This window comes from Trichosurus vulpecula, chromosome 8, assembly GCF_011100635.1.
Source record: "Trichosurus vulpecula isolate mTriVul1 chromosome 8, mTriVul1.pri, whole genome shotgun sequence".
NCBI classification, from domain to species: domain Eukaryota; kingdom Metazoa; phylum Chordata; class Mammalia; order Diprotodontia; family Phalangeridae; genus Trichosurus; species Trichosurus vulpecula.
Genome location: NC_050580.1, coordinates 52,426,302 through 52,439,425, shown reverse-complemented (window position 1 = coordinate 52,439,425; position 13,124 = coordinate 52,426,302). Strand labels below are relative to the sequence as shown.

Sequence of the window (13,124 nt, the reverse complement as noted above, 5' to 3'; positions counted from 1 at the left end):
AGATTTGAACCCAGGTCTTCCAACTGCAGATCCAGCCTTCTTTCCATAGCACCACAACTGCCTCCTGGAACAGGAGGACTGAGATGACTCAGAGGCAACAAATAATATTTTTAAAGCAAGAGACTGAGTGTTTGAGACCAAAAGATACTGGAATGGATGGGATGCCAGACCCTAGGCAGGGGACAGAGAAGAGAGAGAGAGAGAGAGAGAGAGAGAGAGAGAGAGAGAGAGAGAGGAGTCAGTGAGGAGAATTTTCTAGATGCTGTGAAGTCTCTGGCTTGAGTGACAAATTAGTAGGTGTCCAGGAGGTTCAGTAGTTAGAGCACCAGCTGGACTTGGAATAAAGAAGACTAGAGTTCACACACTTAGTAGCTGGGAGATTCTCTTAACTTCAGTTTCTTCATCCATAAAATGGACATGATAATGATGGCACCTACCACACAAGGGTGTTGGGGGGGATTAGATGAGGTAAAATACATAAAGGGCAGCTAGATGGTGCAGTGGAAAGAGAAGACTCAGGAAGACCTGAGTTCAAATCTGGACTTGAAATAAAGAAGACTAGAGTTCAGACACTTACTAGCTGTGTGACCCTAGGCAAGTCACTTAACCTTGCTTGCCTCAGTTTCCTCATCTATACAATAAGTTGAGAAGAAAATGGCAAAGCCACTCCAGCATCCTTTGCCAAGGAAACCCCAAATGGGGTCACAAAGAGTCGGACGTGATTGAATTGACTGAACGACAACAAAACATACACAAAATGTTTTGTGAGCCATAAACCATCATAGAAATGCTACCTATTACTACTGATCTGTCCAGTCTTATTCAGAAAAAGACAAGAGAGAAAAACACACAAATCAGTATCACCACGTAGGCGCACAGTCCATAAAACACTCCAGCTGGGGAGCCCTTGTATTCTCATAGCACAGATGACAAGGGGCACCATTGGGTTGAAGAGAGAATGGAGTTAATCAGGGCAGACTTCCTGGATGAGGTGGCAACTTAAACCAGGGAGAGAAGCACATGCTGCTTTGCAGATGAGGAGAATATTAGGGAAGACGATGGCCACCTGGATGCAATCCACAGCCATATGGGAAATGCCAAATCCTGGCTTCTCTCCCCAATCCAGAAGGCCATCGAGACCTAACCATTCTCCTTGGTGCAGTCAGGAAAAAAAAAATCTGTATGGGTCTGCTTACTCATCGGGGATCCTTAAATCACTCAATAACAGGAAATCATTTCACACAATGGAGGAAATTCTCTCCAGAACAGGGCATTGAGCAGACTCATTAACTGCCTTCTAATAGACTCTCTCTGGGGTCTATTGTTCAGCTAATTCAGGCCAGCTTTCTAACCAAACCAATGGCAAAGGTTTTGGAGAAGCCAGCTCCTAGCAATGGGACCTCCAAGGCCTGAGAGGAAGAAGGAGATGAGTGTGTGCCGATGCACCGCCATACCGTCTAAGCTCATTTGGATTCAGAGTCTCAAAATGGGAAGAGAATCAGTGGACCAAACCTCCTTCCTGTTGAACAGGAATCCCCTTAACATCATCCCTGATGAGTAGTCTTCCAGACTCTGCTTGAAGACCACCAGTGATGGAGAACTCACTACCAAAACATTCTGCTTTTGGAGAGCATTGCTTGTTAGGAAGTTGTTGGGGGTTTTGCCCCCTAGATTGAGCTTTTTGGCAGCTGCCCAGTAACGCCATGCTCCTTCTACATGACAATCTTGCTACTGTTTTCTCTTTTCCAAGCTAAACATTCCCAAGGTGGATTCTGAGTAAGGCCTCTTCCAGTTCTAATGTTCTAGGAGCCTAGCATTCTGAACTCCCCAGGATGCCCAAGAAGCATCCAGCCTGACCCAATCTAACCTTTCACCCTCTGCAGCTTCCTTCTTCGGAGAGAACCACGTGGAGATGCCCCTGGATGAAGCCCTGAATGACATTCACATCAAGTTCCAGTTCTTCACAGCCCAATCAGATGCCTTTCTCCTCCTGTTAGCCGGCCCAAACGATCACCTCCTGGTGGAACTGCGTTCTGGCAGCCTGCAGGTCAGTATCCCCACTCTGTATTCTGGACCCGCCTGGGGAACATGCCTGAGATATAACCTACTAGGGGGTGAGGGAGGCCCCAAACTGCAGGATCCAAGAAATCAAGGTTGATCCCTGGTGCCTAAAAGCCTGGAGAACTAGCCTGGTACTAGGAAGAGGGCAGGAATGGGAGTCAGAATGTCATAGCCCTGCCATCGATTAGCTCAGTGATGTTGGATGAATGCTTTTACTTCTCAGGGATTCCCATTTCTCCTATAGAAAGTGGAAAAGTCCCTGATGCTCCCTTCCCTATCCCTCCACCACAGCCCTTCTCTGACACCGAGCTGAACCTGGGTTCACAAAAGCTCCACAACTTAGCGCAAGACCTGGAGGACCCTGCCAGGAGGGAAAGGTCGAGAGAGAAACTTTACGTCTGCTGTCCAAGAACCAGCCCTACCTCAGGTCCATGTGGCTCATCCCCAAGTTGGCTGTAGGGAGATTAAAGTTTTGCCCAAAGCCACCCTAAGGGACCAGAAGTGGCCTTGATGAGGCAGTGTGGAGCAGTGGATAGAATGTTAGACCAGGAGCCAGGAAGACCTGAGTTCAGGCACACAGACACAAGCTGGCTTTGGGACCTTGGAAAAGTCACTTATCCTCTCTGTGTGTCAGTTTTCTCACTTGTAAAATGTGGATAACAATAATACCTATCCCACAGGGATATTATAGGGCTTGAATGAGATGTCAGTAAAGCACTTTGCAAACCTGAAATTGCTGTAGGTGCTCACTACGATTATTATTAGGAAGCAGATGATAGAGTGGATAGAGAGCCAGATTCAGAGACAAGAAGGCCTGGGTTCCAGCCCTGTCTTTGACCCATAGTAGTTGTGTGACCCTAGGCAGTCACCTAATCTCTCATTGCTCCAGGGAACTCTCTAAGACTTCTAAGTTGTTGACCTGCATTGGTGGAAGGACACTCCCTCCACCAACAAAATCCCAGGCCCAAACTCCAAAAAGATATTTGCCATTACCAATCTGTAGAGGTGTTGTGATCTGCATCAGAGAAGGGGCCATCCCTGCCAATAAAACACAGGCCCTTGAAGAATTGAGGTGTAACTCTTCCCCTGTTCACTTCCCAGGGATGTCTCAGAGGCTGATCCCCTTGCCCAGGCTCCCATTTGGGTAGGGAATAAGGCCTTGGGGGTGACCTGTGGGTCTTGACCCTATTCATCCCTCTGCCTTCTCTCCCCGCAGATCCGACTAGCCCAGGGAAATGAACAGACCACTCTGCAGTCCCCCGAAGAGATGCCACTCAATGACTTGGGGACCCATGATGTGGAGGTGATGGTGGCAGATGGCCAGGTCTCTCTCACAGTTGATGACCTCTTCAATTCCTCTACTACTGCCACTGAGGCTCCCCTCGAGGCCTCCTATGGCATTTTTGTGGGAGGACCTGGGAGCCTGCATCTATCCTACCTGGCTGGGGCCAGCCGCCCACTTCGAGGCTGCCTTCAGGAGGCCTCCCTCAATGGCCTTGATATCCTGGCCCAGCTGACCGAAGGAGTAAGGGACGGCTGTGCAGCGGAGTTCTCAGCCAGTGAGGACGAGGCTCTGGGCTTCACGGGGCCCCGCGCCCTGGCCTCCTTCCCCACCTGGAGCACTCGAGATGAGGGCACTCTGGAGTTCACACTAACCACACGGGTCAAGCAAGCACCACTGGCATACCAGGCAGGGGGCCCACAGGGTGACTTCATCTACCTGGAGATCTTTGACGGCCACCTGCGGGCCATAGTGGAGAAGGGCCACGGGGCCATCATGCTGCACAACAGCGTCTCAGTGGCCGATGGGCAGCCCCACGAGGTCGGCATCCATGTGGATGTGCATATGCTAGAGATCTCTGTGGACCAGTACCCCACTCGCACCTCCAACCGCGGCGTCCACAGCCCCCTGGAGCCCCGAGGAAGCCTGCTCCTCGGGGGTCTGGACGAAGAGGCCTCGCGCCGTCTGCGGGAGCACAGGCTAGGCCTGGCATCCGCAGTCTCCAACGTGTCTCTGACGGGCTGCCTGGAGGACCTGATCATCAATGGGGAGAGACAGGGCCTGCAGAGGGCACTGGTCACCCGAGACATCACTGCGGGCTGCGGGGTCCCTGAGGAGGATTATGAGGATGAAGCCTATGAGGTGTATGAGCTGCCATCCACCTTGGCACCTGAAGCCTGGCCAGAGCTGGAGATGCCTGAGCCCTGTGTGCTAGAGCCAGGCCTCCCACCAATTTTTACCAACTTCACTAAGCTGCTGACCCTGAGCCCCCTGGTGGTGGCCGAGGGGGGCACAGCCTGGCTAGAATGGAGGCATGTGCAGCCCACACTGGACCTGAGTGAAGCAGGCATCCGGCAGTCCCAGGTACTGTTCGGTGTGACTCGTGAAGCCCAACACGGGGAGCTGGATTTCAGCATCCCTGGAGCTCAGTCCCGGAAGAAGTTCACCCTCCTGGATGTGGTCAGTCGGAAGATTCGTTTCATCCACGATGGTTCTGAGTACCCTGAGGACCAGCTGGTCCTGGAGGTCACAGTGATGACCCAGAGCACTGTCCCTCAGTGCCTCCGCCAGGGCCAGACCTACATACTGCCCATCCGGGTAAACCCCTTGAATGACCCACCCCGCGTGGTCTTCCCACATGGGAGCCTCATGGTGATCCTTGAGCACACACAAAAGGCCCTCGGGCCTGAAATTTTCCAAGCCTATGACCCAGACACAGCCTGTGAGAGCCTCACCTTCCAGCTCATTGGAACCCAGCACCTGGAAGGTGGTACAGTGGAACGTAATGACCAACCAGGTGAGCGGGTGGCTGAGTTCTCCTGCCAGGAATTGGAAGCAGGCAGCTTGTCCTACATCCACAGGGGTGGCACTGCCCAGGACCTCTTGTTCCGGGTCACTGACAGTGTGGACACCAGCCCCGTAGCTGTGCTACGTGTGGTAGCCATCCAGCCCACCATCCAGATCCAGAATAACACAGGGTTGTTTGTGCCACAGGGTTCCTCCATGCCCATCTCAGTGGCCAACTTGTCGGCCGAGACAAATGCAGTAAACCAGGATGTGAGCATCTTGTACCGGCTTATTGGGAACCTGCTGTATGGGGAAATCCAGAAGCAGGGGGCCAGTGGAGCTGCTGGGGGGGACTGGAGGTCTGTCAGCTCCTTCTACCAGAGGGATGTAGAGCAGGAGCAGGTGCGCTACCTGAGCACAGATCCCCAGCACCACACCCAAGACACTACTGAGAAGATGACATTTGAAGTACAGGTGGGACAGAAGACCCTGACCAATAACACCTTCTTGATCACCATCAAGAAAGCTGACATCCGGATGCTAAGGCTCGTGCCCCTACTGACCCATAATACCCGGCAGGAGGTGCTCACTACAGACCAGCTGGAGGCCACTCTGGATGAGGGGTCGGGCCCTGGCCCTGCTTCCTTCCACTATGAGATTGTCCAGGCCCCCAGGAAGGGCAACCTCCGGCTGCACAGCATGAGACTGACAGATAAGCAAGGTTTCACTCAGGAAGATCTTCAGAAGGGCCACGTGACCTACCGAGCCACGGCCAGGGCCTCCGAGGAAGCGGAAGACTCGTTCCTCTTCCGTGTCACAGCCCCCCCACATTCCTCCCCACTCTACACCTACCCAATCCGCATCGGTGGGGATCCAGATGCTCCAGTCCTCACCAACGTCCTCCTCTCTGTGCCTGAGGGGGGCAAAGGCACTATCTCCCAAGACCACCTGTTTGTCAGGAGCCTCAACAGTGCCAACTACCTATATGAGGTCATTGAAAAACCACGCCATGGCACTCTGGTGTGGCAGGGGACAGGACAGGGCTCTGGGTCAGAATCCGCACCGGTAACAACATTCACCAATGATGATCTGCTCCTAGGCCGGCTGGTCTACCAGCATGACAACTCAGAGACCACAGAAGATGATATCCCATTTGTGGCCGTCCGCCAAGCGGAAGGCAGTGGTGGCATGGCCTGGGAGGAGGTGAGAGGTGTCTTCCGTGTGGCCATACAGCCGATGAATGACCATGCCCCAGTACAGACAGTCAGCCGTGTCTTCCATGTGGCTCGAGGTGGGCGGCGGCTGCTGACCACAGATGATGTGGCATTCACCGATGCTGACTCGGGCTTCACTGATGCCCAGCTGGTGCTTACCCGAAAGGATTTGCTCTTTGGCAGCATCGTGGCTGCTGATGACCCCAGCCGGCCTGTCTACCGCTTTACCCAAGAAGATTTGAGGAAGAAGAGGATCCTTTTTGTCCACTCAGGAGCTGACCGAGGCTGGATCCAGCTCCAGGTGTCAGATGGCCAACACCAGTCCACTGCCCTGCTTGAGGTCCAGGCCTCTGAACCTTACCTTCGGATCACAAACAACTCTGGTCTGGTCGTCCCCCAGGGAGGCCAGGGAACTATCGACACATCTGTGCTAGGCCTTGACACCAATGTGGACATCCGCAGTAGCGAAGAGGTCCACTACCACATTACCGCAGCCCCCCGCTGGGGGCAGCTGCTCCGAGCAGGCCAGCCCACCACCACTTTCTCCCAGAGGGATCTCCTAGAAGGTGCTGTTCTCTATCAACACAATGGCAGCCGCAATCCCCAAGATGCCCTTGGCTTCTCTGTGGAGGCTGGACACGTGACTGCAGAAGACACACTGAAGGTGACTGTCTCCCTAGACAGACCCCTGGCCCCACTTCAGATGGTACATCAGGAGAAGATCTACGTCTTCCAGGGGGAGGCAGCTGAAATTAAAAGGGATTTCCTAGAGGTGAGGCTCTTGCCCTGGGGCCCAAAATCCCCATCACTGGGGGGAAGCTGGGACTTCTCTCCCAAAATGGACATCCCCTAGGGTACATGCAAGGACCATGGGTGAGGGCACTGCTTAAAAGTCCTGAGGATTCAAGAGGAAGTTCATTGGTGAGTGGGATCTGTGGAGCAAGAAAGGGAGCCTCTCCCACCCCTTGACTCCCAAATCTCCCATCAGCCCCACTGCCTCTTAGAATTACACTTTCTCTCTCTCTCTCTCTCTCTCTCTCTCTCTCTCTCTCTCTCTCTCTCTCTCTCTCACACACACACACACACACACACACACACACACACACTCCACGCTTTCATGCCTGTGGTTTGTAAACCAAGGACCCCAAGAGCTGAACAGCAATGAAGAGGGCTCTGAGACAACCCTCTGTTTCTGAGCAGAAACCTCCTCACACACAGGAAACGGTTTCAGGTACTGAATTTGGTACCAACTCTCCGTGTGACCTTGGGCAAGCGACTTCTGGGCTTCAGTTTCCTCACCTCTAAGATGGGCGAGCTTGAAATGAGGGACTCAGCGGAACAGTCCAATCCTAATCCTCTTCTCTTCCAGAGGCTTGCAGAAAAGGAGTGAAACTTGGGGTGGAAGGGATAATGGCCAGAGGATGGATACCAGACAGTGAGGAGGCAGCTCCCTCTCTGCGTTGGGGCAAGCCCAGAATTTATAAGCAAATCTGGCCTAGGTCCTTTCAGGACTGCTGGTAGTGGGTGAACCGGCACCTGCACCATGCCTCCAAACCTCCTTAGCCCAAGAAAGTCTTTAGTGTAGAAAAGAAGTACAACCTCATTTCCAGACACAGTATGAGAAGAGGAAGGGCACCCCCTTGTGTCTTAAGATGGAACCCCCAAGTGTGTTCACTAGTCTTAGAAATCAAGGAAGGAAGGAAAAGAGGGAGGGGAGAAAGGAAGGAAAGGAGGGAGGGAGGGAAGGAAGGAAGGAAGAGAGGGAGGGAGGGAGGAAGGAAGGAAGAGAGGGAGGGAGGAAGGGGAAGGGCTGGAAGGAAGGAAAAATGAAGGGAAGGAGGAAAGGAAGGAAGGGAAGAAGGAAGGAAGGAAGGAAGGAAGGAAGGAAGGAAGGAAGGAAGGAAGGAGGGAAGGAAGGAGGGAGGGAAGGAGGAAGAAAGGAAGGAGGGAAGGAGGGAAGGAAGGGAGGGAGAAAGAGAGGGAGGAAGGAAAGAGGGAGAGAAGGAGGAAGGAGGAAGGAGGAAGGAAGGAAAGAAGGAAGGAAGGAAGGAAGGAAGGAAGGAAGGAAGGAAGGAAGGAAGGAAGGAAGGAAGAGAAGGAAGGAAGGAAGGAAGAGAAGGAGGGAGGGAGGGAGAAGAGAGAACAATGGTGGCAGCTCCTCTTCCTTCCTATTAAATATTCCATTCTTCCCTGCATTCCTCCCAATCACCCACCCTCCTTCATCCTCATCCCCACAGGTGGCCCAGGAAGATGTGCCTGCTGCAGAGATTGTCTACAAGGTGACTGACCCTCCAAGAGCTGGCTACCTTGTGACTGTCTCCCAGGGAGCCTCAGCCAATGAGCCCCCCAGCCTGGACCCTGTCCACAGCTTCACTCAGGAGAATGTGAATGAGGGCCAGGTCCTGTACTTCCACTCACAGGCAGACGGCTGGACTGACCGCTTTGCCCTGGATGTGGCTTCCAGTGTGGGGGCCACTCTAGAAGGAGTCCAGGTTGAGCTGCAGGTGCTGCCTGTCATCATCCCTCTGGAGACCCGGAACTTCAGTGTGCCTGAGGGTGGTGCCCATACCCTGGCCCCTCCAGTGCTGAGGGTCACTGGCCCCTACTTCCCCACACTGTCTGGCCTAGAGTTCCTGGTCGTGGAACCACCCCAGCATGGGAGCATCAGGAGAGGAGAGGCATCCCAAGATGGAAACCTCAGCACCTTCACTTGGAGAGAGGTACCATCATCCCCAGCAAGGAAGTGAGATCCCTTCCCAGAAGGAAAGGGCAGGGGACAGAGGCCTCTCTGATATTCCTGCAATACTCAGGTGGCCTTAGGGTGAGAATTAAAGGGATCCCTAATGAACCAATTAGTAAAGCAGTACCAAGCAGCAGCAACAGATATGTACTGAGAACCTACTGTGTGTAGGATAGAAATGATTTAGATAAGATGGGACCCTTTCCCTCAGGGTGCTCACATTCTAGCAAGGGATAAAACACCAGCATAGACAGCTATAATACAGTGCTGTGTGATAAAGGCCTTAAAGAGCAGTAAAAACAAAGTTGGGGTAGGGGAGGCTCACTACTGATGGGACAATCAGAGAGGACTTCCTGGAATAAGCGGCATCTGAGCTGGGCTTTAAAGGGGAGACAGTCCAGTCTAGATCTAGACTGCAAGAGCAAAAGCCTGGGAGCAGGACAGCCCTGGCCATGTTTGGAGAGTCCAAAGTTGCCAAGCTAAACTGGACCTTAGAGTGCAAAGGGGAGTGATGGGAGAGATGTCTGGAAAGGCAGAGCATTACCAGACCCCGTGGGGCTTAAATGTCAAGCAAGAAGAGTTTGAACATTAATCACCTCGAGCTCAGTCCCAGGCCAGGCTATTCTGGTGGTGAGATGAGAAGAGGCATCGACATGGTCTGCTCTTGGGGTGGTTCCAGTCTGGTTGGGGGGAGAGAAGTCACACCTGGAAGGGTTACTAACAGGACAAGAAAGGATATGCTAAGTGGGCATAGAGAGTGAGCAGTAAGGGTCAGAGGAGGTCAGTGTAGGTTGGGGTGGTCAGGGGAGGCTTCCTGGAAGAGGTGGGACTGAGCTGAGCCTTGAAGGATGGGCCAGGCAGAAGGGAGAGGAGAAGGAGGGGAAAGAAGCGCATGAGAAGGTGGTGAGCAGCCAATCCCAACAGGACTGGCATGGCTAGATCAGTGGCTGGATGTAGCCGGAGACAATGGTTAGACCCCAGAAACGGGCCAGGGATTCCCAAAGGAGTTAACGTCATCCCTGAACAAAGGCAGGGTGTGGGAAAGGGGCCAGCAGGGCTCCTGAGGCTCGAGGCCCTCACAGGAGGAGGCAGGCAAGGCTGGACTCTGACCCCTGTCTGTGTGGCCCTCTCTCTCCCTCTAAAGGCAGAACAGCAGCTGATCCATTATGTACATGATGGCAGTGAGACCCTGGTGGACAGTTTCACCCTTGTGGCCAACGCCTCTGAGATTGACCGACAAAGCCAGCCCGTGGCCTTTGGCATCACTGTCCTGCCCCTCAATGACCAAGTCCCAACCCTCACTGTCAACACCGGTGTACAGGTAAGGCCTCCTGGGGGTTCTAGAAGAGCTGAGAAATCTATGGTAGCCAGTGCTCCAGGCTCTCCCAGAATCCTTCCCAGCCACCCTCCCATGTGCTGGAGGAAAAGTTCAGAGATCAGGGGAGCAGAATGGCAGCTTTCTGGCTGAAAGAATTCCTACTTACACTATGAAGTCAGTGACGGCTCTGTGAAGGGCCATCCTAAACCAAGCAGCTAACAGTCATTCACAGAGTCAACAGTGTGCCACCAACCTGAAGAACTTCTACAAGAGACCAGAGCTGAGACTCCAGCAGGGGAAAAAACCCACCCTCCTACACACAATCAACTCTCATGGACTGTTAACAGGACTCTTGAGAAAGAGGGATTCCCCTAGGGCTCAGCTGGGGTAGAGTCAATAGCAGGCTCCTCTCACCTTTCATTTATTCATTCTCCAAACATTTATTAAGCACCTACTTGTGAGCAGAGGTCCCAGGTGAGATACAATCTGGTGTTCACAATCTAGTAGTGATGAGACACAGACACAGAGAACTAAAATGCACACTATTTTATGATAAGTCATCTGTTCCACTCTGATCCTTGGACCCACTCTCCTCTTGGTTGGGGACTACCCACCCTGCTATTGTTCCCCAAGGTCCATAGGGCCTTGTCATCCATGCTGCAATTTTCCCTGCCAGAATCTGAATCCTGCCTGGCCTTTCCATATTCCAGGAGCTGAACATGAACTTGACCCCTCCTTTATGTATTGTCTCTCCCAATAAGAATGTAACCTTAAAGAACAAGGGTTGGCTCCGGTTTCTGTTTGTATCCCCAGGGCTTAGTGCTGGGCACATAGTAAATGCCCTGCCATCCATTCCATTAGAATGGTGCAAAACAAAGTCTTCCATGAAATCTAAAGAGCTAGCTCATTGGGTAGGGGGTGGGGGAAAATCAGAGATGGCTTCATAGAAAAGGTGGCATTTGAGTTAGGTTAAGGTAGGATTTTGTTCTAGGTAGGGACAACAGAATGAGCAAAGGTGGGTGAGTACAGGGGGTATTCTGGGGCTGGGGAGAATAGTCCAGTTTGCCTGGAGGAGAAAAAAAACCTGGAGGCTGGTAATGTGGGATAGAGGGGAAAAGGTGGTGTCCTAGAGGATTGTGGGAAACAAAATAATGGGACAAAAGCCACATGGGAACAGGATGAGGCAGGGGCAGGTCACCCCCATCATCTTGTCTGCTGCTGGAGTTCTGGCTGGGAGCTAAGTGGTACAGTGGACAGAGTAAAGAGCTTGGAGCCAGGAGTGCTGACTTCGAATCCTGCCTCAGATTCAATGTATGACCCTGGGCAAGTCATTAACTGTTCTTAGCCTCAGTTCACTTGTCTATAAAATGAGGATGATAATAGCACCTCCCTTGTGGGATTGTTCCCAGGATCAAATGAGATAATCTTTGTAAAGTGTAGTTAGTGTCAGCCTAACAATGTTTCTCATGAAACTACAGAAGATAATTCCTTCATACCTTTGTTCAGTTACAAAAGGTGCTTATCTTCTCCCTCTGTGCCAGAATGCACAGAACATTCAATTATATAGATTTCCATAAGCAACAGAAGAGCAGCTTGTCCTGAGACTGTTTCTATCCAAACTCCACGGAAAAGCTGAGAGGACCCGGTAGGAAGAAGAAGAGCAGGGCTCTGCCCTGATGTCCCACTCTTAACTTCCCAGCCCAGTTTCCCATCCCCCCCTGGAGCAATCCTGGGATACTCAGGGCAGCCATTGTCCTGGTTGTGTCACAACTGAGAAAACAGGTCTGCGGAGAGGATGAGACCTGCCCAGATTCACAGAATTCAGGTCTCTGGAGAACCTGCCGGGGAACTTTCCTACTCGGCTCCGGGATAAATGAGTCGTTTTCTTCCAGTCTCTTAGGAACGGACTCAGTCAGGAAGCCTAGGCCAGGATGGCCCCCAGAACTTGTTTTTGCCATGCCTAAAGTGGGGTAGGGAGGGAAAAAATGTCTGGATGGGGAGGAAACCAATAAACCCATCAAAAAGCATTTATTAAACACCTACTATGTGCTAGAGATATAAGTACAAAGAGAAGATGAGAGAGTGCCCTCGAGTTTCCGTGGCAGAAACCTCCTTCCCCTTAATAACTAGGCCCAGGAAGGGAACAAGAACTCAGGTGTGCTAGCTGAGGGCCAAATCCACCCAGCACCTTCCTCTCCGGAAGAGCAGAGGACACGTAATACCTCAGTATGGCCACAAGGTGGCAGGCTCGGCACATATGTCAGAGGAGCCCTTAGAGAATTCTGCATCTCCCCTTCCCACCTCCACCAATGATGGAGGAGCGGGGGGGAAGGGCAGCCAGCACCCCACCCCCTTTCCCCCTCCACCACCCCCACCCAGGGTCCCTATCACAGTCCACGGAGCCCCCTACGCTTTTAGATCTGTCAGTCAGGCTTTCCTGAGACCCCTGTCCTGGAATGACATCTATTCCAGATACCCTCATTTTATAGAGAAACTGACACCCGAGAAATTAGACAAGGTCCTAGGACCCCGGGATCCGGGGACTAAGCCTGTAAGGGGACCCCCCCCCAGCCATCTAGTCTGCCTGCCTCATTTAACAGACGGGAAGACGGGAGCCCAGAGAAGTTCAGCTGGAGGCTGGAGAGTCAGGAAGACCTGAGTGTGACTCTCACCTCTGACGCTTGCTCTCTGTGTGACTCAGGGCAAGTCGCTTAACCCTCCTGTACCTCCATTTTCTCATCTGTAAAATGGGAAGAATACCCCCCCATACCTCTCCCCAAGTTATTGTGAGCATCAAATGAGATAATGTATGTAAAAGTGATTTACAAACCTAAAATATGAATGTTACATCATCAACATTGCTGTTACTACCACCACCACTACCACCACTACTGCTGTTAGAGATAGGGCAGCAGATAGAGGGCTGGGCTTGGGAATCAGCAAGGCCTGAGGTGAAACACTCCCTCCGACATTTTACTATTCTCTGCCTCCATTTCCCCACCT

General features: G+C 52.4%; 1 protein-coding gene across 1 annotated transcript in view; it reads left to right on the top strand.

The window, feature by feature from the left end:
* CSPG4 (chondroitin sulfate proteoglycan 4) overlaps positions 1-13,124 on the top strand; it is a 118,305-nt gene that overhangs the window by 86,762 nt on the left and 18,419 nt on the right. The window contains exons 2-5 of the mRNA XM_036736505.1: positions 1,832-2,047; positions 3,278-6,835; positions 8,301-8,783; positions 9,948-10,124. Of these exons, the coding sequence (XP_036592400.1) occupies positions 1,832-2,047; positions 3,278-6,835; positions 8,301-8,783; positions 9,948-10,124 (4,434 nt within the window). The remainder of the gene's footprint in view (positions 1-1,831; positions 2,048-3,277; positions 6,836-8,300; positions 8,784-9,947; positions 10,125-13,124) is intronic.